General features: G+C 41.0%; 1 protein-coding gene across 3 annotated transcripts in view; it reads right to left on the bottom strand.

Annotated features, from left to right (window-relative positions):
• Positions 1–26,339, bottom strand: part of plcb4b (phospholipase C, beta 4b) — a 74,744-nt gene that overhangs the window by 23,395 nt on the left and 25,010 nt on the right. For all 3 annotated transcript variants that reach the window (XM_087851921.1, XM_087851923.1, XM_087851922.1), the window contains exons 4-7: positions 11,644–11,741; positions 5,543–5,623; positions 4,242–4,301; positions 2,555–2,698 (exon numbers count right to left, since the gene is read on the bottom strand). In XM_087851921.1, coding sequence (XP_087708047.1) covers positions 2,555–2,698; positions 4,242–4,301; positions 5,543–5,623; positions 11,644–11,727 — 369 coding nt within the window. In that variant the 5' untranslated portion in view covers positions 11,728–11,741. The remainder of the gene's footprint in view (positions 1–2,554; positions 2,699–4,241; positions 4,302–5,542; positions 5,624–11,643; positions 11,742–26,339) is intronic.

Genomic DNA, 26,339 nt, shown 5'->3' with positions numbered 1-26,339 from the left:
TCTCCTGGTTCAATGGATGCAAGAAATGTGAAGGCTATGTCAAGGAAGGGGTCCTATGCTAAAATGCAACTTGGCCTGTTAAGACATTTTGATCTAAATAGCTTTTAGTTTCAGTAAATATGACCTTTTAATGTTGCAAATTCAACAAATGACCATTTTCAGTTCTTTACAAACAAAATGTTTTGAAACTCTGTTGTGCATAATAATTTGGAACAGAGCATTTTGTGTCGTTTTATTTTTGGGAGGTTTGGTCAATTAAAATTGATGACTTGAAAATTATACTGACTGTCATTTGCATCGAGTATGTAGGAAAGTCAGCGATAAATATCAAAAAATTTTAGTCAAGTGGTGTGGTGCTTTGATTTTCAGTCATTCTTGTTGTTTTCTTAATTTTTCTCAGCAAACTATTGTGAATGACAAACTATTATTTGCAATTGTGTTTAAAAGAAAATAAAGCATAAGTCATATGTTTTAAGCTAATCTGGCCGACATCTGTCAGGCTGAGAAAACTTACTCGAGGTGACAAAGTGGTTCTTCCTTTGGTTTCATATCTTTAGAGGACATGTAGAGTTTCTTTTCATCCCAAATCTTCATCTTTAAAAATGATTGAGCACATTTATGGTGATGTTCATTATATTGCATGCTGTCAGCATAGCCTATGAAAATACCAAAGCTAGCATAGAAATGACAAAGAAGTATTGTCTGTGTGTTGAACAGGAACTAATAGATCTTCTTTCCTTCCACAGAAACGAGTATTGAGACTAACCAGATATTCCTACTTGGAGTCTTTTTATAGGACTCAGTTAAGGGGGGAAAAAGAAGAAAAAAAACACCTTTTTTGAAGTATAATAAACACTGACTTTAATTTCTCTTACTGTGATATTTTTGTATTATGCCAAAAGTAGCAGGTTATTTTTGGGGCTCATCCAAGTGGCTCATTCTTCAAATACAGAACAATGAAGAAGTGCAAGACAACAAGAGAAAAGCAGCAGCGAAAGCAGCAGGAGGAATACAGAACAGAGATGCCGTGAATCATTCCAGATGCATCTATTTATTCAATGAATCAAGGCCTTGTGTAGGAGCTGGCATATTAACCCTGGCTTTCCTTTCTTAATTGAGAATCTGTTGGCTGGGTGGTCTTTTAGTCTTTACATCTACATTGTTGTGGAAATGTTGAAATTACTCAGACAGGTGCTACGCAGAGTTTACCTCGAGGGCTCTCTGCTTTAGAGCTCTAATATGTACAGTATGAGTAGGCAGAGCGAACAGGGAAGGCTGCAGGATAGCAGGTATCTGACACTATCACGGGATAATGCCTGGACGGGACTAAGCACCAACTTCCAAGGTTTAAAAATCCACACATGCCAAAGTACCAAAAACTGTACTTCCATAAGTGGCCACACGAGGCAGACGCCCAACGTGACTCTTTCCCTTTAGACTCCCAACAAAAATGTCAAATTTCACAACCTGACAGACATAAAAACTATAACTTGGGTCTATAGTTACCCATCCATAACAGCTCTGTGTTTTTTGTTTTTTTTGTTTTAGGTCTGTTTCACCTTAAAGCTTAAAGCTAAGTGCCTGACTGATAAGATTGACAGGTGGACACCAATCCAACTAACTGCTTGGTAGGAGTCACGTCACTCATGTGTGTTTGTGGCCTGGGTGACTTGTGGAACATCATTTAATAATGTGTGATTAATTGTATCAAGAGCCATCTAAAGAAGTTCCTGTTTTGCTAAGTAAAAGTTTTAGTTTTTTCCCGTTTGTAGCAACCGAAAATAAAATAAATTCATAATTATAATAAAGGTCAGTCAAATGGACCAATATGGCAAGGCCATGATGATCCACTTGGTAAAATAAATCCGCTTGGCATCTTTCTTGGCCTTAAGACAACAATTCTGATGGCTAAAGATCCAAACGGGACACAAGAAATTTTTTTTTTAGTTTTTTCTAGTTTCTAGTTTGTTTTGTGGGGGTGTGTATCACTTGGCACTAATTAGAAGGTATCAGTATTTAGCACGATGCACAGATACAATCTACGCATGCATTTTGCTAACCATTGTCCTACGATTGGTTGACAACTTGTAAAAACATAACAAAAAAACAAAACAGAAACGCCCCAAATGCTAATATTTAAGGCATCAAAACAGGACTTCACAACCGGGTGGGTGACGTCATGATGCCTATATCATTTACATCTTTTACATACAGTCTATGGAGTTTGCAGTGAATTTTTGTCCAGACAACATATGCTTTGTGGCCATTGATTAAAACCATCTAAATTCATCAAAACACCTTTTTTAACCTGTGATGCACTCAAAAAGTGTCACAAGTTAGATATTAGCCGGAAGCCACATAAGTGCCTTTTGTCACTGAAAGGTATACGGTGAGTGAAGAAAATCATGGTATATTGGCATACACAGCTCTCCATTACATCTGTTATATCGTCAAAATATTTCAAACTGCAACACTCCAATTAAATCTCAAGGTCAGCACTCCATCTTTATCGTTTGTATAAAGCAGCAGAAATATGGGGAGGGCATGCATTTACCCTGGCTGTCTCTGGGTTCTCTGCCACCATGAACATGAAGTTGAGATTGACCAGGTCTGTGCCACTGCAGATGCAGATGATGCAACCCTCCAAGTCTGTTTCTGTCTTTCCAGTGGCCTCAAATGACGACAGGATCTTAGGGTCCTGAGGACACAGCATCAAAGGCAGAGATTAGTATAGAAATGATGGATAGATAGCTGATCAAAATTACATGCTAAGACGGAGACCTAGACATAAAGCTAAAAAAAAAGAAAAAAGAAGATAAGATAGAATAATTAAGCAACAGAGCAAGCTCTTTAGATGTTTGAAAGCATTTCTGCTGCTTTAAGTTTAAGTAGGGGAAATATTTCAACATTTATAGGCCTTTAGTTCTTTTCTCAGAACAAAATACATCCCAGCACACCTTAGTCTGATATAACTTTAATGTCTGTTTTATCAGTTTAACAGAAAATCCACTTCTCGCTATCAAAAACACCACTCCTTCCTCTCTCATCTTCTCAATCAGATTTCCTGTCTGCCACCATGGAAGATAGTAATGCTTATATGTTACGTGATTGAATTAACAGCAACAGGCAACAGGCTATGCCACTTTAAAATCTCAGCCTGCAATCATCCAGTCCCATTCATCTCTTCTCTCTCATTGGATTACTTGAAACAGCTCTCCAGGCTTGTGTAACCATGTTAGCCTCTGAGGAGAAGCCCGGTTATCAGTCGTCTGCACTGTACAGAACAGCATACGGCGCATGAGCCGCCATCAGACTGCAGAATCTATATACGTGCCCTCACATACGTACATAAAAAGACAGCCACACAGGACCAAACAAAGGCGCTCCAATCTGTTGTCACCAGTATGACTTGAGACTCTCCTGTTAGGCTTCTGCATTTCAGTGGCTTCATTGGTTTGCATACAAATTAGAAGGCAGCATGCCAATGGATATTCCAGTAATAGCTTTCATAATTCATATAGCTGGTATGACGCTAAATACCACAATATAATGTGTCACTGTCAAGGTTACATAGCATGAATCGATATTTAATATACGGAGGAACCATGTGGTTTGGATTTGTGCATATCTGCCTCTGTAACTGCTAAATAGAAAACTGATTGGTTGCCAGCTGTAATAATTCACTGGGCATCATGGCTATTTTAGAGACCGTTTCCTATTATGGGATAAGGAAAAGTCATTCTGACGGAGACAGAACATCTTATACTGTTGATCTTTTGATCCTGTAGTGTGAACTCCATAACCCAGCGGTTTTCTGACAGCGCATCACCACAGTGGCTGAAAGAACAATTTTTCAATACTACTCTCTCGGTCAAAAGCACAATCCACAGCTGCGAGGAAGTTCAGTAAGAACCTGTGGAGAAACTTAGAGTTGTATAAATATTGATGAGCTGAATATTTCATGTTTTTGTTCTGCTAGTGCCCTGTGTGAATCTGTATTTGAAAGCAAATCTCAGCAGTAAGAACTCAACCGGGAGTCCCAAAACAGTCATTATATTGATAGAAAAAGCCATTGTAGCCTTGGCTAATTTAGGCATGAATAATAGCCTGAAGTGGCAGTGTCTCTAGATTTTACCGGGAGTGCCTCTGTGGGACTAAAAGATGGAATCTTTGATGTGGAGGGTGAGAGTGTGAATTTTGTGAAGGCAGAAGTGAAGAAATGGTCTCTCCTGAGTTCTTACCTTTGGGACGGCACCGACGCGAATACTGTTGATGAGAGAACACTCCAGAACCTGACCTTCCTGTAGGAGACCAAAAACGATGGAAAGAAAGGGAAAAAAGAAGTAGATGAAGAATAAAAGTCTAGAAGAAAAACAATTTCTAATGGTCAGCAAAGGACAAGCACCACAACCTCTCAGCAACATGGGTGATTACAACCCAGAAATGAGGAAGAGTCCTTTGTGCGTTGAGAATAGCTGTTTTCACACCATTTGATTTAATTACCAAGTTTGAGTCTGCAGTATATGAGGATAAACAGATTAACAGGTTGGACTGTTGCAGAGGTGCTTTTTGCCACCAGGCATGCAGCTGCTTGGGGTCCCAGCACATTGGCGGGCTCCCGAGAACAGACAAACTTATACTGCCGCAGTTTGTAACATCAGTTGAAGAGGCCTGATCACCTTTGGGGCCCAACCTGACTCAGGAGAAGGTGTGCATGAAATGAATGCTGCTAGTCTATTTGTAACTCTGGGGGAGGAAATTATTGCAAGATGTGCAAAATTTTAGCAGTAAAATGGAAGTTATGAAAATTCGGTGCATGCTTGTATATTTTCGGAACTTTCTGAGAAATACACAAATAGTGTGCCACCAAACTATTTCTAAAACCACTAAATGGGAAAACAAATCATCCTAATCAGAGTTATTTTTCCAAGTAGAGGGACTTCAGATGCACGTCATAGAGGTTTTTAGACAGTGGCAAAGAAAAATCAGGAATGTTATAATCCAGTGGCTGGAAAATGAGACCATGCGAGTACTAAAAACTGCAGTTTTTAGTACTCACTAAACACTAAACTGCAGTTTTTAGTACTCACTAAACACTAAACTGCAGTTTTTAGTACTCGCACAGCCAGCTGTAGGTCCTGTGTGCTAGGCTTCATCTTAGCTAGTTTAAAATCATCCAACAAGAGCTACTGAACATATCTGCAACAAATTAATCCAACTATCGGATAAACATCTGATAAACATTGTCTATTGCCCAATGCTAATCAGTATTAGCCTAAATGCTAGTACTTACACTTTAAGCTTGTTATAATATACATATATTTAACGTGCTTCATTTATAGAGTTTTTATTTACTTGCATATACCTTTTTCAGAGTCAAATGGTCAGAAGTACAGAAAAAAATCAAAACAACTAACTCTTCCCTTGCATGCCTTTTTAAATACTTTCCCTACTCCATGTGGATCCTGTCTTATACATTTCTATTTAGAGGATCCTCTCGAAATTCCTAGAATACACACAGGTCATGATGTGGAAGTCGTACCTTTCCCTCACTCTTCCAGGTGATGAAAAAGCCGTACTCGTCCACTTCCATGTGGCAGTTGGGCTCAAAGATGTATGGGTCCTGCAGCAAGGAAAAATGATTGTTTCTAAGCAATGAGGCCGTATTAATCAAAGGTTTTATTTGACACAGCAAGACATTAAACAGTCAGCCTGTTTAACAAACACAGGAATTATGCAATCAGACAACCAGATGTAGCTCGTATTCATTTTACAAGATATACCTGCCTGCCTAAGAACACACACTCAAACATACTTTCACAAAGAATGCACAAATACGCTCAGTATGTACACACAGGTTGCCCGTAGGGGAGATGAAGCCTGTTGTCTAAGGCAAACACGCAGTGAGATTAATGTGACCACCTTTAGCTGTTAAATGCAAACATCAACGCAGTTGGAACACATTTCCGGGTTATAGAGACGAACAGGAGGTAAAAGTGTATTAGCCTAGCTACTGTGATGCTACTGCACACATCGTTCAACAGGAGTGTTGGTGGAGGAAATCGACTAACCTTAGCCACCTTGTCCTACCCAAACAATCTTACCATCAATTCAATCATCTGGAAGATGTGTGTGTGTGTGTGTGCTGACAAATATGTGTATTTTTGCCCCACTCCACTCAAACAACACATCTGAGAAAGCTAAAAACATAAGAGAGAAATAAACTAGAATAGGAGAAGGCTGCTGGGTCACTCTAATATTAGCAGTAGGGAACAGTGTAACACACTCATGTACACACTCATACACACGTGATTTATTATTTCAGGATGTTGCTACTGTGAGATACGCAGCTGCAAATAGGGCTGTGCTGGCTTGTTACTCGGCTCTTACCCTGACATCTAAAACCCTCAAAAAACCCTCACAAGAATAATCTTATTTCCATTTAGGAAACAGTGAGACTGCTGTAAATGCAGATAAAAGCTTGACTCTCTTTCATCTGAATGAAGACTGACAGAGTGTTCGGTGTTAGATATACAGCCACCCCGATGAAGGAGATGGTTTCAGATAAACCTCAACTGTTGAGGACATACAACAGTATCACATTCCACTGCTTTTAGCTTTACTGTAGTAAATCTAAAATTATGTGTGATCGTGCCTCTTATTTTGAATCCTCAGATCATTTTGAGGTCTTTTACCCTTGGTCTAAATTTCCAAATCAATATTAGAAAGTGATAATTAATCTGCCCGGTGTAGGCTTAAGAGCTGTATCTCTAAATATTATATATGATGCTATTAACAAGTACAGTCAAAAACAAAGTACACCTTCTGTAAATTTGTCAGTATCAGTACATAAAATCATCTTCTCTATGACTATCGTTCTCTCACATTGTTGTGGAGGAATTATGTCTTACTATTTGTACTTGTTTAGGTCATTGAGGTTTGTGGGAATAAAATCCCACCACAGTATTTAACCCAGGTTGAGGTCTGGACTCTGACTGGGTCACTGCAACAATTTGATTCTTTTCTTTTTGTTCCAGTCATTCTGGTGAATCTTTGAATTGCTGCTGTGTTTGTGATCACAGTCCTGTTCCATGACCCAGTTTAAGCAGAGCTTTATCTGTCACACAGGTGCCCTCACATTTGATTTTAGAATACTTTGCAGTCAGTGACTCGACCATGAACTCATCCGCCTACTAAAGCGCTCGGGTCCCGTGGCTGCAAAACAAGCAGTAATGGAAGGAATCCAGCATTTAGTTTTATTTATTTATTTAGTTATCATTAAATAAATAATGACAGTTAAGTTTTTGTATTTTGTTAGATTATTATTATGCCTCGATACGTAAAACCTTAGAAGTTAAAGAAGGTTTACTTTCTTTGCGCCATGACTGTAAATGCTTATGTCTGTTTTCTGTCTCGTTCGTCTCAGTCTACCTTCATCAGCCGTCAATATGAGGCTGCATAGTTTCCATGGACACCAAACATCAACCAGATCTTAAATGATTGATTTCCACTCAGTGAGATAATGAACGAAACACACGCACACGGGAAGCTCTTTGGCTATTTGCATAATGGATTACATAGGATATCTTTCACCTTTTACCTCAATGCCTCTGGACTCTTAAAGAGGACAAACTCATATGAAATATCTCATTAAAGGATGCAAACTAATTATTGAAAATCCATAGTACACTACAGAGTGCAGAGCTAAAGAGAAAAACAAAGAGTGAGATGCAAACTTGGAAACATCTCCATCTATTCGAGGATATGAATAAGATGGCAAAGAAAGCATTCTGGGGACCTTAAGTTGTTTTAGAAAGCCATCTCATGTAACGATACGAGCTGAGAGGCTCTATATAACGATAGCTGTCCCCTATGAAGCTTTGAATTGCACTCGTACAAACACACATACAGGCACACTGACCCACATGCACGTTACCTGCCACTACCATCTGTCACTCAGTGGGGCTTCAGTCACTAGAGACTGTTCTTGTGGCAAAAAATAAAATCCATGCTGTTTAGCATATGCTTTTTGCACACTGAGATGCTTGCGCCCCGCATCCTTTGTAATTTCCAGGCAGCAGTGCTTTGCCCACACAAACACAAACACATGCCCACACTGACACAAAGTATGACTGACGGTGTTTTATAAATGAGACGCATTGCTGCTTCGTGTTTACGATAACAGCGAGGAACATGAGCTGACAACCAAAATAACTATTGGTTTATGAATGAAGGACTGCAGCGCTGTTTTTTTCTCCTGAGATGCATCAGTTTGAGTTGATATTGTTTAGAATATAATCATTAATGAGAAAAATTTACAGCATTAAGAGGGGAGTGGTACGTCCCAAGTGTCATTATTCATTTTAACCGACTGACAGAGCTTGACCTTATTACCATTCAGGCCAGACCTAACCTTGTCCTGTCTAAGCTTGGCTCAAATTCACAGCAGCAACACACTGAGGACTCTGTTCAGAAGCATGCTGGCCCAGTTTCACCGCTCACTGTGACATGGCTTTGGATTTGATGATGCCTTTCCGTACACACGCAAGCTTTTTTCTCTGCCTAAGAGGGATCCTCCTCCCCCAGCTGATGCCCACATAAACTGAGAGGACTGAGGGGATTTCCTGATGTGTGCAGGGGTACATGTAGGTCTGTGTGTGTGTGCGTGACTGTGACACACTTTGCCTTTGCTCGTCCAATGTCCTAGCTAGGTGTCCTGATTAAGTTTGTCTGAGGAAATGTGGGCAAAAAAAAAATATATATACATGGTGGTCACATGCATGCAAGTGCATACAAACATATATGGAAGCAATGAATTTGCTTGTGGCTGTAACTGAGCATTTATTGGTTATAATTCAACTTTAAAATAGTTTTTTTTAAGAAAGGTTTTAAATGATCTATTTATATTTTCTAGCTCACATTTTTTCTGTTGTTTTTATTTGTAGTGGTGTTTTGCATCCTCCTTGTGCAGCTCCAAACTGGGTCCTGAGCCAGTACAGGCAGAATAACCTAGCAGGAATGCTTCTTAAGTCACATATACAATCAATCAATCTAAAAATATTAAACAACAATAACAGATTTCACACTACAGCCTGATCGATATGTCAGCTGGTCGATATGATCAGCCAATTTTAGCTATTTGTCTCTCTGCTGATATCAGTATGTATAATGGCCAAAAAATTAAAATGACAAAATTAACCTCCTAAGACCTGAACTCTTCCACGACATGCATTTTTAATTTCTCTTTGATATTTGGGCTGATTGGGGCCCGATGAATGTAAAAACAAAGAATTACCAGATTTTTTTTTTTTTTTTTACCTTATTTTTGTTTTTAAGAAAAATAAGAGCCACATATGAGGATATTTGTTTCAAATTTTGATAGAATAGTAGCAGCATAATGTCCTCGTAAGTGGATATCAGGCCCTTGTAGAGCAAAATTGAGTATTTTGGTCTAAATAACCCAAAATGTGATGTCCACATATGTGGACGCCAGGTCATAGGAGGTTAAAGAAGAAATAGAAGAAACACCCTTCAACTATGTTTTGTGTGTTGATGTTGCACAGTTCGTCCATGAGGGGGCACTCTGCAACTGTTGTCTGTGAAGGTTCTCAGTCATCCAGGTCATCGTAGACAAAGGAGCTTGCAAAGAAAAGCGTCTGGACTTCTTTAAGTTACTTGAAGACGTTTCACCTCTCATCCGAGAGGCTTCTTCAGTTCTAAGGTCAAATGGTGGGGAGTCCCAGATTTAAACCTGGTGGGAGTGTCCCCCCACAGAGGGACAAAAGGACCCCCTGATGATCTTCTAATCGCCTGAGCCAAGGTGTGGAACTGGGTGTGGGTCCCAATCAGCCAGAGTTTCGGGTGAGTTCATTGTGAAACCTGGCCCCACCTTATCATGCGAATTCCTGAGGTCAGATGGCCCAGGATGTGAGTGGGCGTTAAGGCATCTGGGGAGGGAACTCAAAACTGGATTATAGATGGCAGACAGTTGGTGTCGTAAACCACCGCCTCTGTTCAAAGATGGTCGCTCACAGTGGACATAGATGGCTTCTTTCACTCCTCTTTCAAACCATCTGTCCTCTCTGTCCAAAATGTGAACATTGGCATCCTCGAAAGAGTGACCTTTATCCTTAAGATGCAGCTGGACAGCTGAGTCTTGTCCTGTGGAGGTGGCTCTTCTGTGTTGTGCCATGCGCTTGTGAAGTGGCTGTTTGGTCTCTCCAATGTAGAGGTCTGGGCATTCCTCGCTGCACTGTACGGCATACACCACATTGTTAAGTCTGTGTTTTGGCGTTTTGTCTTTCGGGTGAACCAGTTTTTGTCTGAGTGTGTTGCTGCAACTGTTGGCAACACATGTTGCAATGATCCAAGCAGTTGGCCACAGTGTTAAAGAGTAAACAAATAACTGCACATAAACAGATTTCCCAAACATTTGTTAAGTTTTGTTTGTCTGAAAGAAAAAAAAATAGCTGATATATCGCCATATTGGGTTTTTAAATCACCACATGCCTGTATCAGTATTGGCCTTTAAAAGCCTATAATCGGTCGGGCTCTATTTCACACTGTAGTGAAAAAGTAGGAGATCTCACGTGGCTCGTGTAAATCCTCTTTTGCTGCAGCAGAGCCTCCACAGGACGTTTCCTGTAGCTCATTAAAAAAGTTGCACAACTCCTCTTTACAACACTGTTTGAGCTTATTTATTTTTCTGGGACATCTTAATTGAAAATCTGTCTTTATGTTTTGCTACAGCATCTTTAGGCACTGGAATTGAGAACCGGTAATCAAAAGCCTCTAAGCTTATCATTTACTTTTATCAGCACTCGTAGGTTTTTCTTACAGTGGGTTAGGGCATATAATAAAGCAATGATGTCACGTCGCAGTGGAGCTTCTGCACGCCTGAGTGACTGTATATGAAAGCAGCACTGTTCTCAGAGTCAGACAGATAAACAGTTATGCAGGCACACCCATTTTGACGCCTTTCCCCACTTTGTGCATTTCTAAAATTGGTCCTTACATAAACCAATTTTCTTTGGAATTATGGCTATTCTAAAACTTTTTTAGCATGTGCATAATTTTTTATAGTGTGCTACCTAAGACCCTCAGTGGGCGTGTTGCGGACAAGCAGTCGCCACGCCGAAGCATCTTAATGAGCCTGATCAATGTGGCCTGTCTACAGCTAGAACTGTGACTACACCAGTGATGATATAAACTGAGGCCTCTGTTCTGTGTGTATGTGTGTGCGCTTGTATTACTCATGGTGTGGGAATATAAATGTCTTTCCATTGTTGCACTGTGGACCCTTCTTGGATATTTTTGAGAAAAAATAAAACAAAGGCAGCATAATATAAATCGTTACATTTAGAGACTAAAACTTCATTTAAAGCTTGGTATTCTAAATGTATGAAAACAAAGACTCTGCTCCGTGTGTGGACGTGTGCATTTGTCCAACTAATGACTGAGTCGGGCACAGTCATTAAGGTCCAGGATGATAACAGGGCAGAGCAAATAATCTATGGTGGTATCAGCAGGGAACACTTACAAACAGATAGCTTAGCATTGGATAAACTTTGATCACTTCACTGAGAATACTAAAAGCCTCTTATTTTTAATCAATTCCTCAATCCAGGAAAGTGTCATATTTACCTCATCAAACCTGTCAAAAGAGGCGCCTTCCTGCATGAACTCAGGCAGGTGCTTCTCCCAGTTGAATTCGTAGGACTTTGTCATGGCTGCTCACAAGTCTGAGAAACAAACAAAAGAGAAGAAGACACACAAGGAAAGAGACAGACAGAGTATGTTAGAAAAGGATGCTCGCTCTCCAGGGGCTCATCCAAAATATCCTCTTGAGAGAGCGAGAACAACTTACATATATAACAACCAACCAATGAACAAGCTCCAAAGACAGAATTTAGGAAAAATATTGATTTGTCATTTAGGATTTTTCAGAGATTTAAAGCACCCTCTCTGCTTTGGAGCTGCAATTAGCAGTGAAGCAGAGTAATGGTCTGTATTTGTATAGCGCTTTAATTAGTCCCTAAGGACCCCAAAGCGCTTTACACATTCAGTCATCCACACATTCACACACTGGTGATGGCAAGCTACATGTAGCCACAGCCACCCTGGGGCGCACTGACAGAGGCGAGGCTGCCGGACACTGGCGCCACCTGGCCCTCTGACCACCACCAGTAGGCAACAGGTGAAGTGTCTTGCCCAAGGACACAACGACCGAGACTGTCGGAGCCGGGGCTCAAGCCGGGGCTCGAACCGGCAACCTTCCGATTAAAAGGTGAACTCCCAACTCTTGAGTAAAATAAAGAGTAAATAGAACAAGCAAAAGGAATATGGGCAAATGACATCAGAGGACAACCGCTGTGTGGGACCAAGCAGGAACCTCCAGGGCTGAAAAATGAAGCCCATGGCAAAGTGCCTAAAGCTGCAGTACCTTAACTGTCCACTTGAGACAATCTCAAAAAGTGAGTTAAAAAACAACAACAGCTGTACAGAAAATGAGTTTGTCTGTTTTTTTAATTCACCCATTTAAGGTTGTTTTTTGGGGGGTTGTAGCTGCTTTGACTGTCCAGGTTGCCAACACAGGCGTCTTTAGCTAGGCTTCACGTCAGCTAACTGGAATCAACTGTGTAGTGTTGGTACCTATTTAGAACATTTTTAATAGACCTACCTGATAAAATGGGAGTTTTTAAATTGTAATAACAGCCCATCCAAGCTATGTGATTTAGATAATATATATATATATGCATTATTTTATGTGTTAAATAAGCACGTACATAAATCTGCACAATAATGTACATAGAGCCTACTGGGTCACCTTGCTAACCAAGCTTGCTATTATTTGCTAATAACAAAGAACTCATCCTCACGTCCAACTATCATCGCTTCTGGATTCCAAAAACAACCATAATGTTATAAATTAATCCTATAAATGGGACTATGGGTGGGCCTGAGCAGCACAAATTGAGCATATCACAGAGATAAAAAGTATGCGAGAAAGGAATTTCCTCCTGCTTTTATCTAGGACCCTGAAACAAAACGGATGGGCACTGCACTCCTCTCCAAATACTTCATTCATGTGACACACCTGCACGTGCATTATCACGTAAGACATCCAGCTCAGGGAGGGGAGGAGGTAATTGTAATATTGCTGATGACACCACCCAAATATAGGCTCCACCTACGTCAAGCTCAAATGTGTCAAGCAAAAGTGAGAGGGAGAAGTGCACTTGAGAACGTGACATACTATGTATAGCCTAAGAACTCAGCCGGTATTAAGTCATTATGGGAATACTCTGCGGAGATTTGATTTTCATCCGCCAATCTTTTAGCCTGCTGCGCTACAGAATATTTTCTACTATACAGAAAATTAAACGCATATACACAAAGTGGAAACTGGATGCTGATGGATGAGATGAGAAATAGGGGAAGTGAGGAAGGATAATGGGGAAAGAAATATGGAGAGAGAGTCGGCGTGAAAGATGTGAAGGCACAGGGGAAAGTGAAAGGCAGAAATAAAATAATAAAATCAGCGCACTAAAAGTAAGAGCCTGATATACACCCACTGAGAGGCAGAAAGATGTGATCTGAGAGATGAGGAGAGAGTGGCATGAGAAGCATAGAGATGAAACAGAACAGCGGTGGGCAGAGAGACACAGAACAGTGACACAGCTGTGAGTGACAGAGGCTGGGGGATCAGAGTGGTGAGTACAGCAGAGGGGGGGTGTCTGCTTTTGATGTGGGGAACGCAGATCAGACACATCATCAACAGGGGTTACAGAAGACTACCGGCTGGGTGGGCTACAGTCCACCCCTGCCATGACAAGTGCAGATGATGCACGGCTTCTGGGATGTTTGAATGCTGTCATTTTGAAAGTACAATGATTCAGAAAAAAGAGCCAAACTCACTGCTGCTGCCAGGTTCAGCAAAAGACACCATAGCCGAACAGAGACAGTGGATAACACCAGAAACTTTGGAAAACAAGCTACTGCACTTTCATTTATGCAAATTAAGCCAATTTGGTCTGCTGTGCTGTATATCACACAGCTAAAGGAGGTATAGTATCCAGGTCAATACATCTACTTATTTACAAAATAAAGGAGCCAATCATGAAACCAAGTCCTCCACCATCTGTTGGCCAAAAGTAGAGTTTACTACAGAAGTTTACTCATCAAACAAGGGAAACACGGAAATGTTATACACTGTAAAAACAGATTCAAAATCATTCATATAGGACATTTCACATCTCTAATTTGGACTAATTGGACTGTGCTTTCCTGTCTGGCGATAGCCTAGATCTCGCTACACTCAACAGTATGCATTAGATAACATTTTCCTCAGCGGGATGAAATCTGTCCAATAGCAGCGCAGCAGTTGAGGTCCTATAAGGCCACGCCAGTGCGCACGCTGGGCCTCTGAGCTTCTAGAAGTGTGAGCGCGCACGTGAGGAGCTATGGGAAGCTAGCGGAAGTCGGTGAGGTCCGAGCCCCCTATCCAACCCCTGACAGAGAGATAATTACGATAGATAGGAGCCCCGTGAGGAACGCTGTTCCCAGCCTCCTCTTCTAAAATGGCAGCTAGGGTAACACCCAGCGGTCCCACACCTCATAAACTAAAATTAGGCTACAGCTACATCCGTCAGCCAGTGGTGGAAGGGTTGACTGGGGACATGCTCCAGTGGACACGAGTGAACAACAGAGAGCAGCATGTGTCGTGGCTGTAGCAATAATCACAGAACCAATAATAACAACGTCAGGTATTAACTGAGGACTAAAACTTTAACAACAACTTAGCTGAACTGCAGGAAACTGAAAGAGGAAACATAAAAGGTTTGTGTTGTGTTTGATCTTTCAACACATCATCACCTGATGTTTTTGCTGATACTGTTGTGAGGATTCACTGTCAGTCTTACTGCATTTATGTCAGACAAAAAGTATTTCAGTTTCCAGATTTTTCTTATTTCATGTCATCGTTTTCTTTTCTAGCTGCCAGCTGAGGAAAAGAATGCTTTCCTCGTGTCATTATCAAGGTTGTCAGATTCAGAGGATATACTGTATCTACCTGTGTTGTGCGTGCCTTATATGGCTTTATATCTTTCAGGGCCTGTGGAACTGAGGGACGGCAGTTTTTGGTTTACCAGATGCTGAGTCCTCCTCCTGTTGCCATGACATTAACGAGCAAGTGCTCGTCTATTTAAGGAATGGTACGTGCAGATTAAATGAAAGCAGTCTTTTGCTTATCAGACGTCTTTTCAGGTATCAGCTATCAGGGAAAAAAATATATATCCCACCACAGATGTTGTTTAAGAGTTATGTAGATTGCCGCGCAGTTCTGAGAAAATATTTCATTAAAACTAAGTAGAAACAGCTGGGCAAGTGTGTGTGTGCCTGTCAAGGTCAAGAACACAGTTATGCGCTTCAAGTTGTAGTTATCACGTTTTTTAAAAAGCAGAATTGAAAACCAGGTGCTTGGGAGTGTTTGTCAGAAATATTACTGTAACAGGTGCAAAACATCAGCTTCTCAGCTTCACATGACTGGAAAACACCATCTGTTCTATAAGAACAAGGGAGGCTTAAGTAATTAAAAAGTAATCAATAACAATACCGGTACGTGAGTCGTTTGGTACCGAGCCTCAACTCTCGGCCGCGAGAGTTGAGGCTCAGGTGTGAAATGTATGGTTTTCAGGGTTTTTATTGGTTTTCAGCGTTATTTTGTTATCGTTTTTATCGTTTACTCGGTTTTCCTGGGACTTTTCACGTGTGTTATGAATAAATCTTCTTTTTTTGGTACCGGTACTACTTTTATTTTGTTATATTTATCCGCGACACCTTAAAGGCCGGTCCGTGAAAATATTGTCGGGCATAAACCGGTCCGTGAAAATATTGTCGGGCATAAACCGGTCCGTGGCGCAAAAAAGGTTGGGGACCGCTGACTTAAACCACAAGATCCAATGTGCACACTTTAATTATAATATGTTCAGTTGCCTAAGACTTTTGGAACTCGGGAGTGTCAGGAGAATGAAATTTGTTTAAACTTAAAGCAGCTAAGCTCTGTGTACATAACGAGAATGCAAACACTGTAACGTATATTTCAATTTCTGCTTCCATTCCACACCCACGCTGTTCGCTTGGTGTCCAAGTCAAAGTCAAACACTGTAACACTGACGTCTGGCATGATAGTGGAATATGGTTTATATTTTTCCAAAGCTTGGCCTATGTACAAATCTGCCTTCGTACATACAGTTCTATTATGGACTCGCTGTGGCATCCTGGTCTCTAATCTATACAGTAAATATCACAGAGTGATTTCATGTCCTCTTATGTATTCATCTAGCATATTTATCTTGTCTTGCAGCTTTGAGACTGAAAATGATGGCATGCATGCTTTTTTGCACAGTCTTGGAAGCATTTTGGATCTGGCAGTACACCCTAGTGTTACTTTGATTGGGAAAAAATAAACACGTACAGGAAGCCTACATAGAGAAGGCCACAAAAATCTAATGTAAATTCCATCATTAGAGGGTGAATGTCAGGGTCCGTGCAGACATCTGCAAGATTTGTTATCACCATGCAGACACCACACTGCAAGAGCAAAACAAGAACAGCTACTCCTCAATGGTGTCTGCAGCAATCTTTCGCCGCCTCTCCTTTAACAATACCATCAATTTTCCTCTTTCACTATTAGGGTCATCACTGCCCTTGAGGCTGAACCCATCTTAGGACACACATATCTAACCACTCACCTGGACTGACTCACTGGAAAACAAATCCCCTGAGACTGAGAACAATTTTCTTCGCTCAATTCCCAGTATTACCAAAAGCCAGAGTGAACCTTCGTCAGTTTAATAGGACTGACAATCACTTCCAAACACTATAACACAAAAAGCATCCTTGTAACAGCACAATAGGCTTCACATTCTCAGGACAATATAATCAACTTACTAAGTCTTGTTAATGTTTTTTTTAAGTACAGGAAAGCATACAGTATTGATTGCAATACTGCAATGATAATATGTAATCCAATAATATAATGAAAACGCATTACAGTCACAAACATTCACAACTCTGACACTTTTCCATCTATTTATTCTCTCTGTTAGCTCTGAGTCAACACAAACAGGGTTTGTTTAGCTCATCACACAGAGCACAATGCAAACACAGGAAGGGGCAGCAGTCGAATGTCACATGTTCTGATGATGCTTTTGTAGTCTTTGGAATATGAGTCTTCACCAAATTATATATGTGTGTACAACATGCTGCAAACAAGTTAAAGTATTCTGTTGCTGAAGATGAAGAATACTGACAGCAATTCCCGTGCCTCGTGTTCAAGGCTACCTCTACATGTTTCAATACAGCCGACGAGTGTGAGGTGTGCACAAACACTGAGGTCTGGCAATTATTTTACAGCAGCCGGGTGTTTGGAGCTCATCATCTAGTAACAGTACCCACAGAGCCACTGGTCAGATTCAATTCACAATAAGAAATGCATGCCTTTCCTTTCACTGCGTGAAAATCCCATTTCATTTTACCTTGAAGCATTTGCACCACATTTGCTGGATAACACACAAATATGCAGAAAAATAAAATCTGAAAAATACAAAAATATCCTATTGCTGCTGTACTTGTACTAGAACAAGAAAATAGAGTGTACGCATATTAAATACATATAAAGAGTAAAAAGGGAGGAAGCCTCGCATAGTATGAAAAGGTAGTCATCAGGATCAAATAAAAGGGAAGCATTTTTAAACATCAGCCTAAACATCTTTGTCGTGTTGTTTATGTAAAAATAGAATAAAAGAGCAAGAAAAATGTCTCTCAGCTAAATTGGCTTGATCATAACAAACAAACAAAAAAAACAAACATCTGCGTTATGGTGGCCAATCACCAACCAGAGCACACAGAAAAAGAAGAGCATTATTCAAACACTGCGAACAAACTGCAACAGGCTGCTGCTATGAGGCATCTGTGTTAGAGATGAAGTCTGTAACGTTCACACTGCCAGGCAATATTCTGGTGGTGGTAGGTTTGTTTAATCGCATTACCATGAGGACCATCAGATTGATTCGCGCTCATGTTTGCTCAGAGTTTTCTGCACGCATCAGGCATGATGTGCTCACGCCGTGAGGAGCAGGGCAATATCATACAAGTGCGACTGTTTACACTGGATAGAAGCAGTCTTTAATTCAACGAGAGACCTGAAAGGAGCTTGTGGTTTTATTACACCAACAAGACCTCTTTTCTTTGAGCAAGCAGCTTGTAGGAGTGAAATGTTAATAAGCCTGTGTCTGCTTTTACATTTTCTTAACAATCGGTGATGCGGAGGGGGCAGTGTTTACTAAGGAACTGTGCTACTACAAAAAAAGAGTGAGATGCGGTGCGCTTGTTCTAGCTTGTGTATAAAATGTGTAAGATCTCTGATTTCACAGGCTATCGCACCTTAGCATGTCCAAGTGCAGCTCTGCACAAAGCCTGGCATGCAGGGGGCAAGCTGAGCAAGGAGAATCAACGGCTGATGAAAGAGTGAGTAAAGGAGTGAATGGAAAACTGAATGGTGCAACCTGCCGCTAATCACTAGTGAAATTCCCTTTTTACTCATTTCAATTGATCCACATTTGGATTCCTCTTTGCTCAATGAGTGAGTGCTAACTGAGGCTTCTGCTGCATCACCGCCTGCGTGCGTGACTTTGTGTGTGTGTGTGCCTGTGTTTGACTAGGCTTGTTTGACTTTTTAAGTAAGTAGTGTCAATGTGTCTGTCGCCGCATGAGTGTTTAAGTTTGTTTTTTTAAACCCACTTAGTCCTCTTAGCCTGAAGAATTGCTAACAGGAAAGTACTGTTTAAAAGACCCTTTAGAAGACACTGTTATCTCACAGGTTAACTCACTTTAGAGTATCCAGACTGTGTTGGATAAACTGTGCATTCAAAAGAAAAAAAAGAAGAAAAAAAAAAGCACTTCCTCCTTTCTTTAATAACAGACAGAGAAATAACGAACAAATGGCCTCTCTTTAAGGCATTACAGGCTTCGTACATACTTCATTAAACATAAGTGGATTGGACATTTTAAATAAACCACAGATGGATTTCTTGAAAATGAAGAGGTTTGTTTTCGTCCCCTGACTCATCATTAAAGTCGAGAACTGTTGCACGCTGCCACTAAATTACAGCCACAGATACAGGATGCTCTCGAATAAGATATAGAACTGACACACAGCTCCTGTGGTACAAGCAATCAGTGGACTGTGTTTGCGACCAAGGTAGCTCAGTGATAACAGTGTTATCACAATGAACTATGGAGAAACTATACAGTGGCTTTCAGTGTGTGTACTAAAATACTGAGTGTAGTTTTCCTGTCAACCAAAACCAGTTGCAGCAGGGGGGGCGCCTCCTGAGTCGGATCTGCTGGAGACTTCTTCCTGTTAAAAGCCAGTTTTTCCTTCCCATTGTTGCAAAGTGTTTGATCATAGGGGGTTGTTTGGTCATTAGAGTTTTCTCTCCATTATTCTCTTCAGCTTACAATATAAACACTTTGAAGCAATTTTTGTTGTCATTTGGCACTATATAAATGAAACTGAACTGGATGGTGATAGTGAAAACTGATGTCAATTTTAGGAAATTTAGGGTCATAAAAACTAACTGTGGTAATAACTAGTAACATAGACTTATTGTTACTAGTAACATACATTTATTGTTACTAGGCTGAGAAAACCATTGATGCCTCTGGTATATTTTCAATACATTCTGGTAGGGCTGTTCGATATAACATATATATCGGGTGACGATATAAAAACGTCCATCGTTTCATTTTACGCTATCGTTCGTTTCGTAGTGTGGCAAAATATAATGTTTACGGCAATATTTTTTCATCGTTTTGATCATTGTAGTGGTTATATTAATTTGTTAAAGTTCTCTCTTTCTCTTATATTTAATATGACCACGCTACGAATGGACAAGCGACTGTTTTTACGCGTTGCCGTTAGCAACCACGACGGTAAAACAATGGCGTGGCTCCGCCGTCCGCTTGTTTGTTTTGCATATTAACCTTTCACAATAAAGCTCAAGATCCTGTTGAGACTTTTCAAAATAAACTAAATCCCGTGATAGAGTATGCAGTGTTCACGGATGAGAAGCAAAAAAAGAGGCGTTAGGTGCTAAAAAATAAACCTTAGACTCAAACGTTAGAACGGGCTTTTCCCCGCAGCACGCTGTGTAATAAATATTCACAAAAAAAAACAAACAAAAAAAACGGCGGCCGTTACAACTTATGTCTAAAAATGTATAGCTTCATGCATCGGCTAAAAGTCATAACTCCAGGTACACGACGCCCAGCTGAAAACACTTCATGCAAGTCGAGCTGGCCGAGATTCACGGAATTCACAGAAAATTTTAATTTCTTGTGATTTATATCATTATCGGATGATAGATGTCTTATATCGATTTTGGTCATATCGCACAGCCCTACATTCTGGCATTCTATAATAAGTATAATATGCCCGTCATTATCATTTTAGTACTGTTCTGTGAGTTACACTTTGATTCCCACTCCTAGTTGTTTTTCTCTAATTCCAATGTGAGCCCAACCTTTCTAAAAAAAACAAAACAAAAACAAACACAAACTGGTGGGGGCCACTGAGACTGCACACAAACGGGAGAATAAATGAACTCTCCAATGTCAAATTCCTGATATAGGGTTCTCTTGGGCAGTGCATATAAAAAACTGTAATCAACATTTGTTTCTCTGGGACTGTAGCTAAAGAAGTATTACACTGTTGAAGGGAAGAATGTATTTTCCACACCAAATGACCCTCTTCTACCCATCTTCTTTGCCTTTTATAGTTGAGGATCACCCTGCTCACTCATGCTTCTCAGTCCCTGGTTACATAATCAAACTTCAGCCTGTGATGGAAACTGGCTGTCTTTCAGTCACACACACTCACTACAACTACAAGAGCACATGCACGCACACACAGACACATACACATAATAACCACCACACTTTCCCACAACAAATACAAGCAGTAGGATCTCCCTCACTTTCAATGAGTAACTTCACTTTCCAGCGTTGTTCCATACTCAAAGCAGACTGATAAAGTTCTATATATATAGCCATCATATTAACTCTCTTCCAAACTGAGTTACATGAAAAATGAACACATTCTACTAGACTTAGCATCCACCTCGTAAATGACAGCCCAAAGCCTTTGCCAAAGTGTGGATATCAGTATGTTTCTGTGTGTGTGACAAAAAGAGTGCTAGAGTCTGTTGACCTCAGGGCCCATGACTACCCTCATTGAAGGAACACTGAGGCCTCTCAAAGGGAAATAAAGACAAGCAGGAGGGAGGGAAGGAAGGAATTGAGAGAAGGGCGAGGGTTGTCCCCGGGTTATCAAGAATCTTTATCGCAGACATTTAGAGTACAGTTTGTTTGTCTGTGTGTGCATGTATGTGTGTTTGTGTGTCAGGGAGTCCTCTGAATGTGGTGAGGTCAAGGGGCCTGGCTGACACATTAGCACACTTAATCCAACCTTGACACACGTGTCACTGGTCAAAGATTCTCTTGCCATCTGAAGACAGAAATTTAATAAGGAAGTTAACAGAAGCAGACAAACTACAAAAGACTTTCACATTACTTTTACCAGCGGTCCCCAACCCCCGGGCCTCGGACCGGTACCGGTCCGTGAGTCGTTTGGTACCGGGCCTCGAGAGTTGAGGCTCAGGTGTGAAATGTATAGTTTTCAGGGTTTTTAATCGGTTTTCAGCGTTATTTTGTTATCGTTTTTATCGTTTACTCGGTCTTTCCTTGGTCTTTTCACGTGTGTTATGAATAAATTTTCTTTTTTTCGGTACTGGTACTGGTTTTATTTTGTTGTATTTATCCGTGACACCTTAAAGGCCAGTCCATGAAAATATTGTTGGTCCGTGGCGCAAAAAAGGTTGGGGACCGCTGACTTTGATGATCCATATTTCGGTGATGTTTTCAAGAAGCTCTGCAAAGGAAAAGTGCTAAGGCGAAAATAGAGTCCAAAAATATAACTAGAAATCCTCGCTCTGTCTTTGCAGAGTGATGAATATGTGAAGCTGAAGCCCCCAAATGGAATATGGAAAAGACCATCTTTCAAGAGGTGATGCTGAGGAGATGGTATCCGTGTCTGGTTAATAATAGAAATATGACCGGAACACTGGCATTAAAGAGAGAAGACTGTGCATTTAATTTTAAAAAGGCATTAATGTAGAAGCATAGACAAAATATTTAACATGTAATTAAAATGCCATAGTTCTAATGACTGCCTTTTATGCAATGTGCTGCTGGAAGTAACACTCAGAATGCTTTTGTCTCAACACAAGCATTAGGTTCACATTAATATAGAGCAGTGTCAGCCACTAATTGAATTAGTTATCGCTGAGGAGGTACTTTTGGGGATGATATGCATATTCTAATACAACTAGAGGCATTTGGGGACACAATCAGAATGAAACTCACAGCTTAGTCTTATCTTGGCGTAAATGGATTGCTGTATCACTCTGAGGTGATGGAGGTAGGAGCCTGTTAATTTGGGGATGGATGTTGGGTAACTGGCCTTTGCAGAGTGAAAATACCATATTATTCCAAAAATGACTGTTACGTCACAAAGTCACTGCTCAACTGTGCTGCGTGTGTGTGTGTGTCTGTGCGTGCACGTGTGTGTGTGTGACGGTCTCGTTTAGACCGGATTAGGAGGTCAGAGGTTCGCTCTGCCCTGTTACACACAGAATGCAGAGGGCCCTTCAAGACCAGGTTTCCCCAAATATGGTCAGGATTACTGAGGATACACATACGTAGATAATATTCTGGGTGAACTACTAGAAGTGCTTGAGTGGCATCTGAATTTTATTTGAAAAAGATTTCCTTGTGCTCAGATAAACTCAAGCATCTTGGATTCATGATAAACATTGAAACCAGTTTGTGGTGCTCCTGCAAAAACAACACCATGCTGAGTTAGAGACCTTAACAGGATTAAAATGCTCCAAATTAAAGGATGCTCAAAAGAACAAATTTAATTTGGGAAGTGCCCTGTCACATCTGTTTGCCAAAGATGCACACCCTCCACCCACTGCCTTTACTCTGCTCCATCTTACAGGACAGAAAAATTAAGGATAACCAAGAGAGAACATGTGCAACGAAGAGAAGCTTTGAAGACTTGAGACGGCAAGAACTGGATAGAGAGGGGGGGGAGGGGGCGAGTGGGTTGCTCACAAATATGGGACTTCTCCTATTGCCCAAATATGTACCTATTAAAAGAGAATTTGTGCCCCGCTGAGCTGCCGAGGAGGCAGCCAGGAGAAAGGAGCAGTGGAAATAGAACATGTCCATATAGAGAGGGGAGCTGAGGAGAGAGGCAGCATGAAGGGGCAGGGGTTAAATGCTTCCCCAGAATTTGACCTTTCCACTGGCGTGAACTCAGTGAAAAAAAGCCCCCCCAAGTCCCTCCTGACTGACAGCCCAAGGGCCTACTGTGAGCATGATTGAGCAGAGACAGCTAAACTATTTCCCAAGAAAGCCCAGCTTCTAAATCAGCTCAATATGCAAGAATGATGTTTACAAATGTGTGAAAGCTGTAATGATGAGAGACTGAGACTTCTGCATGAACCTTGAAAACATGCAGCATTAGTCTTTCCCTGGCACTGACTGACAGGTGGAAAAAAGAGAGAGAAAGACGTGAGACAGAAAAAGGAAAACCTGTCTCGACAAACAAACAGCCCACAGATGTTGCTCCTCTCTGACATGACTGGTCTCCCTAGCAACCCTGCTGGCCAGTAATAGCCTCTAGCTTGCCTGGCTGCAGCGGCGTCATGCAGATGCACACACAAATAGGCGCATTTCAGCCTCTGAATGGGATCCCAGAGGGTATTTTTAGAGACATGGGGACTCACTAGCCCACCCAACCCTTCCAACCCCTGAGGTAACACCGGAGAACACACATCTCTGAACACAGACCATCTACCCCTATCATTAAAAGCCCCAGCCACACACATAAGCACAGTCATAAAAAACAGATCTGCAGAGTCCCTCGATTCTAGTAAACAAGCCCTTCAACTGGTGATAGGAGATAACTGGGAATTACAAATTGAAGGCAACTTGTCCTGTCGACGCTTTCTTGGGTACGTTGAAAAAGCTCTCCCTGAACTACCCGCTTTATATTACAATAACAACTAATAAGAAAATGTTTTTTCATTTTCTGCAGAAATACACTGGAGCTTCTTCTAAACATCACCAGCCTGTTCACTGAGTGTTTTTCTTGCTATTCAATGCATTTGAAGAAAAATTCTTATAAAGTGAGCGCTGGTATTCATACCAGCCACTTCCCACATTCAGATTCAACAGGTGGTGAATGCAAAGAGGATTTTTACTGATTATTACAACTTGCTTGTCCTATACTTGCACCATCAGTGCATAACAAGACTTAGTTTATTCTGCCACCCCAACTGAAGACATATTTTTAATTGAGATAAGATAAGATAACTCTTTATTGTCATTGCACAGTCATACATAGTACAATGAAATTGGAAAACTGTCCTACGTCGGCACTACATATAACACAACACGACCCCATATGACACATCACAACGCAACACAAACAACACAACACAGTATAATAACTTAGTAATAAAAAAGAAGAATAAGTGTATTTGTATTGCACACTGTTATTATTGCACATTAATTGTTTTTGCACCTTGTTATAAATATAAATATTATTATTGTTACTGTTTTTACCGTTGTTACCTCCCCCCCAAAAAAGTCCAGGTAGGTAGCCAGTCAGGTTAGCCATTTTTCAATCGATTTAGGGCCATTGCCCTGTTGTAAAAGCTGTCCTTGAGTCTATTTGTTCGGGACCTCAGCAGCCTGAACCTCCTGCCAAACGGCAGCAGCTTAAACACCCGGTATCCTGGGTGTGTGCAGTCCCGTAGGATGCTGCGTGCCCTCTTGAGACAGCGAGTACAGGTCCTTCAGGGAGGGAAGAGGATGTCCAATGATTTTTTGGGCCATATTAATGACCCTCTGGAGTGCCTTTCTGTGTGCTGTGGTGCAGCTGGAGAACCACACACGATGCAATATGTCAGCACACTTTCAATGGAGCAGTGGTAGAAGACGGTCAGCAGCTCCTTCTTCAGGTCCATTTTTCTGAGGATTCTCAGAAAGTGGAGACGCTGTTGGGCCTTCTTTAAAACCGCAGAGGTGTTAGAGCTCCATTGGAGTCTGTGTCTATGTGCACACCCAGAAACTTGAAACTGGAGACCCTTTCCACACACTCGCCATTGATGCTGACAGGCTGCAGCTCAGACTTCCTCCTTCTAAAGTCAACTACCAGTTCTTTTGTCTCGGTGGTATTGAGGTCCAGGTTGTTGTCTACACACCAATCTGACAGCCTCTGAACTTCAGCTCTGTACGCCGTCTCATCTCCCCCAGAGATGAGCCCCACCACGGTGGTATCATCTGCAAACTTGATGACTGCGTTGTCTGGGTGGGTACTAACGCAGTCATTATCTTTATTTAAAAGACTGTAATTATGTTTTCACCGTAATTAAACATATATCGATGTAATACACTCTAATCTATGCACTTATAATGATTTAAAGCTGTAAGGATAAGATTTCACCCTAAGTTTTAGGGGCATTGAGCAGCCACAGTGCAGCACCCAGTCAAGCAACAGAAGGTATTGTTAAGGGTTCAATATTGAGGAGGAGAGCAAAAACAACCATGGTCCAGAAGAGCTTGGTCAAACAATTGATTTTAATGACCACACGCAGCGTGGGGAGATGTACACTGCAAAACATCAGCTGTAGATCTCCGCCCAAAAAGACACTTCAGATTGCTTTTGATTCATCAGGGTTAACGCCCCCTCATGCATCATCAGATACAATATATGCATACGTCAAATCAAAACCACAATGACTTTTAACACAGTTTGAAAAGAACATTGTCTCCGTCTCCACGGCAGGTGCTTCCTGTCCATCTTCTGACTCTCGCTTCTCCAAAACCTCAGGCCATGCTCTGCAACAAACTAGCAATTCTGCACGCACAAAAATGCAGTTGCAAGCAAATATATCTGAACTCTCACCTAGAACATACGCCTACCTACAGTGTGTGCAGGTGTGTGTGTGTATGGCTCGACCTCAAACTAACTTTGTCTTATTAGAAGAGAGCCCAATACTCATGTGCATAATAAGCTAACTGAAACTATATCTGTAATATGTTGAATAAATGTTTTAATCAAGAACCTCTACTAAAAGCTTAATCAAAAGATATAAATGAATAAAAGAGCTCCTCAAAGTAACTTTCACAAGCACGCTCTGCAA

This window comes from Neolamprologus brichardi, chromosome 15 (genome assembly GCF_056152115.1).
Source record: "Neolamprologus brichardi isolate AB-2024 chromosome 15, ASM5615211v1, whole genome shotgun sequence".
Taxonomy (NCBI): domain Eukaryota; kingdom Metazoa; phylum Chordata; class Actinopteri; order Cichliformes; family Cichlidae; genus Neolamprologus; species Neolamprologus brichardi.
The sequence above is the reverse complement of the archived record's forward strand: the minus strand, read 5'-3'. Positions and strand labels throughout refer to the sequence as shown.